The following is a 13,095-nucleotide window of genomic DNA, read 5'->3' as shown; positions in this document are numbered from 1 at the left end:
GTTGGGAGCAAAGAAACAGAAAAGCACACAATCCATGGGAAGAGAACATGGAGGAAAAGAGGAAAAAAAGAGTTCTAGAAGCTGCCAGGACGCTTGTTTCCAGCCGAGAGAGAGATCCGGAGACAGAGAGACAGCTAGGCTCTGTGGTGGTGGATATTGCGAGCGCTCCCTCTCTCACTGTTGCCTGCCGGCTCCCAGCAAAAGCATGACTCACAGATCTGAGGAGACCTTCTCAACAAAAGGCTCACTGAACACTGCAAATCACTTCCTGTTGCAAAAAAAAAAAAAAGAAAAAAAAAATCCTCCCACTTACAGCACACTAGAACCAATCAATTCTCAAATTTCTCAGACTGATATTTCCTCTTCACTGCAGGAATGCTTTTCTATTTTATTCCGTCAATGTGAAAAAGGGAAACGAGAATCACAGGGAAACAGGCTGATATAAGATAATATTGTTCTGCAGTCATTCCATCAGTTTGCCTCTACACTCCCTCTCCTCAACTGTGTTCAGTGTTCCCATCTAGACTGGGATTTCAGCAGAGGGAAACGTCTGAAAATCAAAGTCATCGATGAGCGCTGAATGTATTGATTACAGATGATGGCAAATAAAGACAACAAAGCAAATAATCTAATAAATCAGAAATGTCATTCTTGTGACTAATAATGAACATTCTGAAGGCAATAGGTCTATTCCACGCCACAGACAATCTTCCTAGCTTCTGTATCTAAAAAAAAAAGATTATCTTCCATTAAAAAAAAAAAAAACATTAAAATTCTACTGTATTTCTGTAATTTGCCAGTCAGTGATACAGAAGAATTGATGAATAGATATTTTCTACAATGTCATAAAGGTAGAAATCATATAATGTTATGATAACAGATGCAGGAGATCAACACAATAAACAGTATTCAAACAAATACAAATATATCCTACCTATGGCAATAAATCATATATTTAAACATGTATCTTCAAAGATTTAACTTAACTAGCTGACATATCTACGTATTTAGCTTGAACAGTAGACATTTCATTATCAATATCTCAAACATATCAAACAATAAATAACCGAGATTTGACTTCCTTTGTTAAATGTGCATCATCTCTATTTGTCTACATTCTGACACAAAGGATCAGGAAACCCATGCTCCACCTCTCCGATGTACATGAATTCTTACAGCTTTTCAAAAATGCCAAAGATGCTTGTTCTGAATTATCTTAGTGAATAATTAATCAACACAGGAACACAATGTGAACATGATTCACATACAGAATCGATGAACAGCACGGAACCACGAAACAAGACACAATCTCATCAAAACAGCAAGGCATCTATAGCAGTCTACATGAAGCCAAAAACCATTCATGTAAAATGTCCTCAGGAGCGACTAACAGAAGACTGACAGTCATTCATAAGCATCCCCTCTCATCCTGCTGCAGATTTCGCACTGCAGTCCCTCCCAACATCTCGCCTTCCTGCCTGGCAGATACAAAAAAAAAAAAGAAAAAAGGAAAGCACGTTTGCTTTCTCCTCAGAAACAAAGGCAAATACAAAAGGAGGGATGAAAAGCCCCCCTCTTAAATCAGGGAGGAGAAAAAGACAAAGAAGAAACGGAGCTGAAGACGATGAAGGCGAATATTATTTTGTCTTTATGTGAATGAAATAGCAGGCTCGCATACCAATGTTTCTGTGAATGGAGCGAGGCCTTTCTGCCTCTGCAAGGCAATCCCTCGGGATTGAATGGTCTTATCCAATAAGAGAGCAGCTGGATGACTCATTCAGGGAAGGCTTGCAGAATAGTGGAAGAATCCATTCCAAGCGCAGGTGCAGATTTTTTTGCTCTTCCAAAGATGTAAAAATGCAATATTCACAATGAACTAGATGATGATTTTGTTGTATGTTACTATATAAATTAAGAAGAAATAAGAAATGTCGTGAAATTAAGAACGGCAAAAGAAGCTGTGAAGATGTAACCCCCCCCCCTCTCTCTTTTTTTTTTTTTTATCATTTGTCACTGAAGGCTATTTTTCACATTCATATAAATGGTGGTCATCTTCACATTCAGTTAATATGTCAAAATGGCAACTGCTGCTAAATCTGTTTTGAGGATTTGTTTGCCTTTAAATTATACATATTTAATCTATCATAAATGAGGGTTGATGACAGATCACGTGCCACATTTGCCATCACCACGTACAGGCTATACATTTTCATTTGATTTTTATCATTAATAGATTTTATATAGTTAGGAAGTCAACAAAGTGATTAAATAAATTGTTTTTTTGTTATTTGTTGGTTGATATGTTGTTGTTTAGTAACTTTTTCATGAGACTACTGTTTCATTTAAAATTACATATTCAAAACAAAGAGGACATGTACAAACTGTAGGCTGATGCATAGTTCCCAATATCACCTTAGGCCACATCTTCAGCGAACTACATTACCCATAAATGTTTTGTTATCTGGTAAATGGTCATGTGCTCGCTTAGTACAATGCCAATGTAGTTTACAAGTGTTTTCTATGAAGGAACATCATCGTCTTTATCATCAACTGTTAACAAAACAGAAACATATTAACATGGAGTAAAACTCACCTCAACAACTAATATGTATGACTTCAGTGGTTTCCTTTCGTCCATGATCCTTCTAAACTAGAGAAACAAGACAAGAATGGTGGGTGTCATCAACAGAAAGTAAAGGTTAGTATGAAATACAATAAAAACAAATGTCTATGGTTTGTGTCATAGGATGGGATGGGATTCATGCATCACATACAGGACCTGAGTATCCAGGAGTAAACCTACGCCTTGTGGTGTGATGCTGTATTACAGCCAGAACATAATTGTATGTCATTGTGTTCTGTTGTTACCTAACTGGCTGATGAATACAAATACCATTCAATAGCCACTGAGGGAGCAGTGGAGGAAGAATTTCCTGTTGACAATAATCCATACAAACCCTGAGAGATCATCTCCATAATCGTGACGAGAGTGTGTCAAGCCTGCTCTTAGACTGGTTCATTAAGGCAGTGGAAGTGGCAGGGAGCTGGGCAGTACTCTGTGTATGTATGGTAGTGGGAGGTGTGCTGGGGAATAGTCCTTAAAGCCACATACACACTGTTCAAATAGACCATCCAAATATCTCTTCAACTCTGGAAATAATTTCCAATAAATGTCTATTTAAATTAATTGTGGTGGAAATATGTGACAGTTGCCATTTAAAGTAACCCAGCTGAATAGGTGGTTGGTAGAAATCACAATAATACTTATATGGAATACACAATATGGAATGAATGCCAATGGGTTCTCTCAGGTACTGTGTGCTTGCGTCCAATCTGCAGTCCTATCCAATCACAAGAGGTCATTGTCAATTTGCTAGACACAGCAGAATTATTTAAGGGTGGAATATTTCCGAGCCCCCTGTCTAACAGTCATACAATAACTGTTTATTTTCTCTGCACTGAAACACACAGTCAGCCCAGAATCATTGGTCATACAAACGAGGTAAGTCAGCGCAGGAAGATAATTCCCTAAAGGCACCTTTACCGTAACCATAGTTTCAAAGACAGCATAGCAACACGAATGGGGTGAGGGGGCCGGCTAAAGAGATTGACAGCTCAAATCCAGCAAATGCCACGGCTGCCTGCGCGTCGGGTCTGTGAGGGGGATGCTCCGCGGTGGCAGAGCGCGGTGGCAGAGCACGGTGGCAGAGCCCGCCGCCGCACACATGCCATCACAAATGTCAGGTGGGCCGTCAGCGAGTAGCAGGGGGGACTGGGAGGACGCATGACTGGTTTACCATGTTACTATGTAGCTTGAACACACTGACAGACAGATGCACCGAGGCAGTCCTCTGATAAACACAGTCAATGTGTTAACTCTTTTTGAAGAGAGCTACTGCAAGTGTGCAACTATTATTTTCAGTGGAGGCTAAAACATACAAAAATAAAAATAAAAACGTGTTCAATTGTGTTCATTAAGATTTTACTTTACCGTCGTGTTTCTTTACTCAATATGCGTTTGACCTATTCAATCTATATTTAATGTTTTATTCACTAGATTATAACAGGTGAGATACAGTTAATACGTACTAAAACATACTGTTAACATACAGGTAATATGAATCATTTAGGTCATCTATATGCTTGGGGGGGCAGAACATATTTAGATATCATAAGACTCAGGAATGAATGCTGATGCATTAATGCTGACGCGTTAAATTCAGAGAGTTAGAAAAATAATCCTGAATGCTAAATCAACCCTACACTATCAATGTTGTTTCCCTGACCCACAGAATAATCCTGACTGACTTGAATCCTTGCTTGGAGTAAAAGAGCTCATTAAAAGTCGGAGACTGAAATATTCAGATTGAAATTCCATGTAACATTCCCTCTATTCCTTGACGTCCTACCTTGATTCTTGATGTGTCGCTATGGCTAAAATGCTGTTTTGCACCTTATGACAGATAGAAACATGCTCGAGTTGGCATGTGACTCACATCACCAAGCCTCACCGTTGACATACGCAACATGTACTGAACACATATCATGACATGGACGTCCTTTACGGATGAATGTCCTCCAAATATACTGAATGTTTTGAGTCACAGACACATCATTCTCCTCCATGGCGAGCATGGGCCGCAGCAGAGCGGCGTCGCGTCAAAGCGGTGTCGCGTCAGAGCGGTGTCGCGTCAAAGCGGAGGGTGGTTCTCTCCGCACCCCCGTCCCGGGGAGGTCTCGTCATATGACCGTGTTGGTCCAATGAGAGACGCGGGGCGGCGGCTCCGGCTGAGGTTTAAACCGGAGTCGGGGATGGTCTAACTGAGGAGCACAGTAGCAGGCACAACTCATTTTGGGATTGTTTAGCTGTCAAAGTCTGGCCTATTGGGGTTTTGTTTGTTTTCTTACAGTTGACAACATGGCACACAAACAAATCTACTACTCGGACAAATATAACGACGAGCGCTATGAATACAGGTAATTGTGTTCGCCAAGCTTGCTAGCTGCGGTGGAGTTTAGCCTTTCGAGAACGTGTGCCTAGCCTAGCCATTTAGCCGACCCACTCGTGTTTTTATGTGATGTTTTGTGGATCATAATGGCCACTTCAGTAATGCCAGTTTGTATCTTTTTTTCTCCTCGACTTAAGACATGAACTTACCAGCTCGAAGCTAGCTAAGTGCTCCTCCTGCAACGAAAACATTCCCTTATGAATCCTTGATAGTAGCTACTTGTGATCATGCCGCCGCTGCGAGAGGAGTTTTCAGAAATGTAACCACAGAAAAAAAGAAACCATCAACGCTAAACTTTTCGTTGACATGGTGTGATAGCGGACGTTCCGTTACACTCCAGCAATTAGACCTACCCAGATGTCTGGGTACCGACAGTTCCCAGATGCCCTGTTCATTTATGTTGCCAGATACTTTGTCGCTGAACACGCATTTCGTTCTTTGTTTAGCTATAACTTGGGATTTTAGAAGACAGTCACGATATGGTATACTGTCCACTGATTGTGCACAAGGTTATTGTTGTGGCTACATTTTTGTCGTACTACTGTTGTTCTTCTAATTAGACATGTTGTGTTACCGCGGGAAATGGCAAAACAAGTGCCCAAATCCCGCTTGATGTCGGAAGAGGAGTGGAGGCGACTTGGAGTGCAGCAGTCCCTCGGATGGATGCATTATATGATCCATGAACCTGGTTTGTACCCTTTTAAACGAGTTGCCTTGCAACAAGCAGCATTGTCAATGTACTGTAGTTTCAAACAGTAACGTGTCATCTTGTTTTTATTCGCCTTTTATTTCAGAGCCTCACATTCTGCTGTTTAGAAGACCTCTACCAAAGCACTGATATTCCAACGACATGCCCTCCTCCGGAGCATCCCTGTTCGCAATTCTGATATTCAGTGAATACTTGGCAACCCCTTCTTGGGTTGTCTGCTGTGCATCAGCAACAAACCTGTCCGATATCCTGGCCTCTGTTCATTCTGTCACTGCCACGGGGTGCAAGGACCGTCAACCTCTCAAATGTACTGCCACACTATTACCAAAGTGCCTATGATGACATTGACTGTCATATGAACACGTGTCGAAATAAAAGTCCTTTGTCGTGTGTTGATGGTATATAAATCCACAGAGACTGGGCGGTCATCTGGTCTTCCTCAAGAGAAACAGTTTACAGCTCTTGCCTCTGTTTCGTCTCTCATGTAACTGTAATATGATCTCACAAATGGCCGTGTGTTTTCGCACTTCTGGGATTAGTGATATGAACTGTATTAGTTGAATTGATTTATAAATAGGTGCACTACACAGTGTTGACTTGCCTTTGTACATACATATCGAGTTGGAAAAGCACTAATGATGACTTTTGTGTAGTTGTACTTGTTGTACTTGTATTTTCAAAGTGCTTATCTATATCCGCTGATAGCAGCACATGTGAGTGGTGCACAGTGGTGATGTGTTAGAACAAACTAGGATGTTTGTTTCTCATCTGTGTGATGGAGCCCTTGATTGAGCCAGGGATGAACTGTGTGCTCTTAAAGTACTGTACCTTAACAACTGCAGATTTCGCAGTGAATTATGCAAATATGTAATGAGTGACTCACAGGTTGAAGATTGAAAAATGATTTATACAGTGAATGTGAACCACTTGACAACGTTGTATAATGATTCTAATGTGCATCAACTTTCAAGTCCAAATGAATCTATGGAGGTTTCTGCCGTGATTTTTGTATGTCATGACTTTTTGATACAAATATATATTTTTAAGTTGTTTACTTGGTCCTGATTATTTCCCCGGTGTTGTTTCTGCTTTCTACCAAAAGAGGGTGCTCAAGGACAAGCTAAAGAAAGGACTCTGAGAAAAGCCCAGAACAGGACACACAAAGATTGTCTAGTTCAGTCAGCATTCTAGATGAATAAAGTACAGTAAGAGAGATAGTTCTCTGTAAATGGCAGAACGATGGTAAGTGTTAGGTGTTAATGTTGCTGTCATTACAGCTCCCACTGACGACGCTGATGATGCAGCTTTACATTGTACCTTAAGCAAAGTCCTATCGGCTACTATTCCTCCACCTCACTGTCTACCAATTACTGTACAGTAGGTGCCAGACTGTCACCCTCAGCGTGGGGGCCGTGTGGGAGGCTTAGCCCACAGGTGCTGGTTAATAATTCACACAGGAGAATCTGGTCCTGTGGAGAGTGCAGCTTTGATGTTGAAAGGATACGAGTGTGGAGATTGGAAAAAAGAGAGAAAAAAAACTAAACATAAATGTGTGACTCTGCACTTGATGAATACTTTATGCCACAAATGATGCGTCACTGATTTGGACTACTGAAAGATCTGAACTGCATTTGAACTCTGAGGTGGTCATAAGGTACAGAGATCAAGACAATAACCAGGCAAGCCCCGTCATCAAGCTCCGTTTAATTCTGAACTCCCACACACTGTCAGAAGACCGACACATGAAATTAAACAATACAGAGAACAGTGACTGCACTATATTGTTGAATAAATAATGAAATTGACAAAACATATTTGAAGACACAGCAATCTGAGGTTATGGAGAGACACCTCTTTACAGGTCAGGTTTGTGTCTGCGCCCTGCACAATGCAACCGAACATTGATAAAAAACACTCTTAGATTTTCTTCAAATAGCCTACTCGAGAAGAGTTTGAAGAGAATGAAAACATCCCCCAAACGCAAATCCTACCCCTCCAATATGCCAGGCAAGATGAATCAAACAGTCCTCAAGTATGTGAAGACAAATCTAAAACTATTCCAACCAGGTCGCAGACCTCCTCTCTGATTGTAAGTATTTATTATTAATAATTTACACAGCGAAAGGTTATTTTGTATGGGGAGACACATAGGTATACTGAACCAATAACCTACAAGAGCAGGTAAGACAGTCTGGTCACCTTTGCATGAGGAGTGACCTACAGGAGACACCATACTTAACGGTATGATTAGTCGTAGAATCATGCGACGCAATTGCCTGCTAATATCGTAACGTCTTTCATCTCATGAGTCTAAGTCCGTGTAGGTTAATGACACGATTGATAAAGTTGTACTTTAATGACAAAAATAGAGATACAGCAGCTGAAATGTAATATTTTGTTTCGTTATAACCAGAAATCTCAACAAAACAAATCAAACTTTATACTGGCATAGTCTAAGACGTATACATCTCAATAAAAACAAACAAAACATTTAAACCTCGCCTGTCATATGTGACCGTTCTGTGAGAGACAGATACAAAGGCAACTTTGTCCTTCTATTTGTGCAAATAAACTCAACTAAACTAAACAGATATAGACATCGGTGGAGATAAAAGTGCAAACTTCACAAAGGCAGACTGTCAACTACTGCATGGAGATATCTGACACTGCCCCACTGTCACAGAGGTTCTTATGCTCCAACTCGGAATGCAGACCCTCTCTTTAACGAAGGCAACCAATTTACCTTGTCCCCTGTCAGAGGGGAGGGGGAGGGGGGCTACGCTACCATGACAACCAGGTGAACACTGCAGAAGTCAGACGTTCAGTAAATCATTGCTTCAACGGTGACGATAGTGTGCCATCATGACGTCTCTGGACCGAGAGGTGAGGTCCCACCTGGGATGAAGCCGGGATGCTGAGCCAACGCTAACTGGGCTCCTGCAAGCTTCAGAGAGCACCCTGCCCATCACAGCTTTCCTACAGAAGAAGAAACAGGACGTGTGAGAGGGATTCATACAAGGAAAGCTCAATAGAAAATGTTGTATTATGATTTGAAAACCAAAACATGTTTTACATACATTACAGCGTTCACCACTGTGGTCGGGGGCATTTTAGAGATATAGAAAACAACCAGTAAATGAAAATCAGTTAAACACTCGCGAAACACCATCCTGAATAAATAAGCAACAACAAGTGGGGCAATTCCATACTATGAAAAGAATAAGAGTGTTAGAACCGCCGTTTGGGAAGTGGTTATGAGTGACAAACACCACTTTGTTAGTTTTACAGAAGGGGTGTTGCATTTCAGTGGAAAATAACCATTAAACATTGTATGGTAACATTTGAGCCTTTCTCTACAGTACCAGTCAAAAGTTTGGACACACCTTGCCAAGAGTGTGCAAAGCTGTCATCAAAGCAAAAGGTGGCTACTTGGAAGAATCTAAAATATAAAACATATTCTGGTTTGTTTAACACTTTTTTTGTTTACTACATAATTCCATATGTGTTCCTTCATAGTTTTGATGTCTTCAATATTAATCTACAATGTAGAAAACAATAAAAAGAAAGAAAGAAAGAAAAACCATTGAATGAGAAGGTGTGTCCAAACCTTTGACTGGTACTGTAAATGGATACATGTTGAACCAGGAAACTATTTTCAGTTCCGGTAACTGTATAAGCGTGTGCTAAACAGAGGACTATACTATTCACCGTGTCGAGGTATGTGGCTTCCTGCTTCTCTGGTGTTTGTTAACTAGAAGAAAAAAAAAAAAAAAACTAGAGCACAATGTTCAAACCACCTACTTACCTCCTAACCAAACATGCAGAGCTATCAAAACTTGGCACGTAAAGTTGGCACGCATGGGTTCAGGGCTGCTTCCAGATCAACACAACACACGGGTAAATGAAATCGGTCATGCATACATTCAGGCAGATAGTGTTTAGTAAAACCCGCACACCATCATCATCTTCCATCAAACTGCTGTTCCGTGACTGCAATAATAATGACAACACACATCTAAAAAGATCAGTGGATTTGAATTAGAGTCGACACACTTCCCCCTCTTATGCTGTTTACCATTTGTCAGTGCAAAACACGGTACCTGGTGCTCACTGAATCAAAACCTCAACCTACCCAAGCTTTTTCCCATGTCTTTAGCAGTTTCTCATGTTCTGAGAGGGCACCCCTCCACTGGTTCAAGTCTCTGGACGGAAAACTGTCTTCATCTGTTAATCAACAACAAACTTTATTGACACGACTAACATCAGTTCCAGGCATTGGTACAGTACAGTAAGAGTGTTTGGCTGACCTTCGTTAACCATTACAGCGTTTGTATTGTTTTCCGATCATGCAGTAGCTTGTGTGTGAAGGTCAGTAACAGAGCAAGACCACACGCCAGCTGTCCCAGCCCCTACCTCGACTGGCAAGGCTGAGGTCGATCTTGGACGTGTCATTTCCGGCACTTGAGGCAGCCACACACTGGTAGCGTGAGTCCTTGACGAGGGCCCCCTCTCTGAGCCAGCTGCTCACCAGCACGGCGCCTCGGTTGAGGCGGTGCCTGTGCTCCGTGGCGGGCGTCTCCAGCCTGTGGCCGTTCACCTGCCAGTGAATGTGGAGATCACTGGGACCTGCGGGACAAATGGTACTTCATATGGACTTCAGGGTGGCGTCTTGTTGAGAGAAAGAGACACTGAAACCAACATGCACACCTCCTCTTGGTTTCTTTCCTCCACTTCGTCAGCTCCAGTGGAGGTATTTGGTGGCATAAGACCAGATCCAAGTGGATCGAGCTGTGGTGGAAGACCTTAAAACAATTTAAATGATTTTAAACAGTTATTCTATGGTGTCATTCCCTCTCAAGCTAGCCTCTCTTGCATCCGGTCACCTATAGAGTTACAAAAGTAAAACCATAAAAAAATGCAGACAGACCACGCCTATTGAAAGATACTGTTTCATTTCTGCAGACACATTATTATAAATTGTTTATGGTAGAGACCGTACAGTCTTTTAGGCCATTCTGTGACACATTGGTGTGGAAGCTAGCCAACTCCAAGCTTACCCTGAATGAATTTCCACAATCTTAGAAAAACCTGACGTGGCAAAAAATTACAACTGTTAAACCATGAAAAGATGCTGAGACCAGAAAGTCTGCAGCTTATTGAAAGAGACAGTTTCATTTCCGTAGAGATCATCCAGTAAGTATGCTTTTAGGCCCTTCCTGATTCCACCATCTTAGAAACACCTGACAGTGACAGTAGTGGTAGTCCCAGGCCAAACAAACGCTTCAGTTCAGAGGAATCTTCATCAATCAGAGCTCATTTAGACTTGATTCTGTGATGATTTGCTGTCTTAATTTGGAGTGTAAAATATTAATAAAAAATATTGAATAATATATTTCTAGAGTGGCAGTGCTGATAATGTAATATTCCTCTCATGATCGTGTATCTGCATCATTCCATCATTATCAAAAGGAAAACTTCTCTGTGGTGTCATTAAATTCTCAAATAACGTTTTCTTTCTAAATATCTAGGTTTTTCCAATGTATCCAAAAGGACGGTCAGCTTGCTTTTAATATTAGAATGCTAATCTTCAAAATACCAATCAAGACTAAACTTACCTTGACAATAACTAGTCTGCATCTCCACAGCATGTTTATGAAGTGTAACCTGGAACCGGTTAGCTTTGTGACCGGCATGGTAGTAGCATCATGACAGTTAACTGAATAAACAAACCAGCATGTTGAAAACATTTGAAATCAGATTTATTTAACCTCCCTAGAAACAGTGTCCCCAAAATGTCCGGATTATGTACATCTTCAAAAGTATATACAAATATATTTACACTGTACAGCCACACGTTCCAGTAAAGGTCTTGAAACTCAACAAATGACATATTGAGCCTTCAGTACCAAAAAATAATAATTTGTTTTAGAGACATCATTCTCATGTGAAATGAGTTGAACACTCGGGCACCTATCCTTATATAGAGGCAGCCACTTCCAATCATATACTCACAGGTCTCAGGTCAGATTTGCCAATAACAAGAAAATACAAAAAACTGGTGCAAAATATCAACAGAGATGGAACTGAAGCCTTAGAGACAAGTTGATCAAACACAGGGTACCTTTTCATCAAAACAACAAATTGTCTACTTTTCTAAACCGAAGTCATCACATTGTTCAGTTTTGTACCGTCCTACTGGATTTATAGAGGTTGAGACACACAACAGAACACATGGCTCAAAGCAAGGAACACGCTTGTTTTGAAGAACACCACACGTTCCAGGTTAAGGTAGGTAGGTAGGTAGGTAGTCGATATGGGTCTCGGGAGAAGGCCACATGCAAGGTGCGGAAAGAGAGAGTGAGAGAGAAAGAGAGAGAGAGAGAGAGAGAGAGAGAGAGAAAGAAAGAGTGAAACAAACAGAGAGGTGGAGAGAGAGAGAGAGAGAGAGAGAGAGAGAAAAAGAGCTGGGTCACAGGCACCACTCACCCAAGGCCAGGCAGAAGAGCAGGAAGGCCTCCTGGGCTTGAACCCCCCAGGCCTGGTCCCGCAGCAACGGGGGCAGCAGCTGCACCCTGCCCCCCCCAGAGGAGGAGGATGAGGAGGTAGTGGAGGAGGAGGAGGAGGAGGAGGAGGAGGTGGTGGAGGGGACTGAAGAGGAAGCAAGGACAGGGGGGCTACGTTCCGAGGTGGACAAGGATGAAGTGTCGACAGAAGAGAGAGGTACAGCAGAGGAGGTGGAGGCTGTGAGGGAAAGAGGGAGGTGGGGGGGAGGGGGGGGTGACGGAGAGAAAGAAAGAGTTCTCTAAGGACAATAGCCAGGCAGGCAGGAACTGAAATGTGCGAAACAGACAGACAGACAGACAGACAGACAGACAGACAGACAGACAGACAGACAGACAGACAGACAGACAGACAGACAGACAGACGGATACAGGGAGGGATGTTGGGTCTGACTATCAAGGCCGTGGGAACCAATAAATCCAGTGAAATAGAAGAAGAACATCACTTTGCTATGAATAAAATGAGAACACACTAATAACAGGCATGACCTTTTTTTAAAAAACACTTAAATAATAATCCTGTTTAAAAAGACTAAAAACTTAAAGCTTCATTAAATAAAATAAAAAAAAACATCATATTGTGTTCAGGACTCAAGTTTGAAGACAAAGAAAACGGAAATGCTTATATGTTCACCTTTCCCTCTACAGAGCATCTAGCATTAGAGAAGCTGTATATTGTCATACTGTACATACTTATGTGCATTTGACCAGAAAGGTCACCAACCAGCGACAGGTTAATATGACACAGCATAATTTCTAGTGAGTATGGCCCCAGAGTTCACGTAGTACCAATGGAATTCACAGAGATTCAGAGAGA

At 41.5% G+C, this 13,095-nt stretch overlaps 1 protein-coding gene across 1 annotated transcript; it reads left to right on the top strand.

The window, feature by feature from the left end:
- Positions 1-4,810: 4,810 nt before the first annotated feature.
- Positions 4,811-6,769, top strand: LOC310804977 (cyclin-dependent kinases regulatory subunit 2). The gene is made up of 3 exons (XM_083670446.1): positions 4,811-4,977; positions 5,570-5,697; positions 5,804-6,769. Exons 1-3 carry the CDS (start codon positions 4,919-4,921, stop codon positions 5,845-5,847), a joined length of 231 nt encoding a protein of 76 aa, XP_083526572.1. The 5' UTR covers positions 4,811-4,918; the 3' UTR covers positions 5,848-6,769.
- Positions 6,770-13,095: the final 6,326 nt, after the last annotated feature.

This window comes from Argentina silus, assembly GCF_951799395.1.
Source record: "Argentina silus genome assembly, chromosome: 5".
In the NCBI taxonomy this organism is placed as follows: Eukaryota; Metazoa; Chordata; class Actinopteri; order Argentiniformes; family Argentinidae; genus Argentina; species Argentina silus.
The sequence above is the reverse complement of the archived record's forward strand: the minus strand, read 5'-3'. Positions and strand labels throughout refer to the sequence as shown.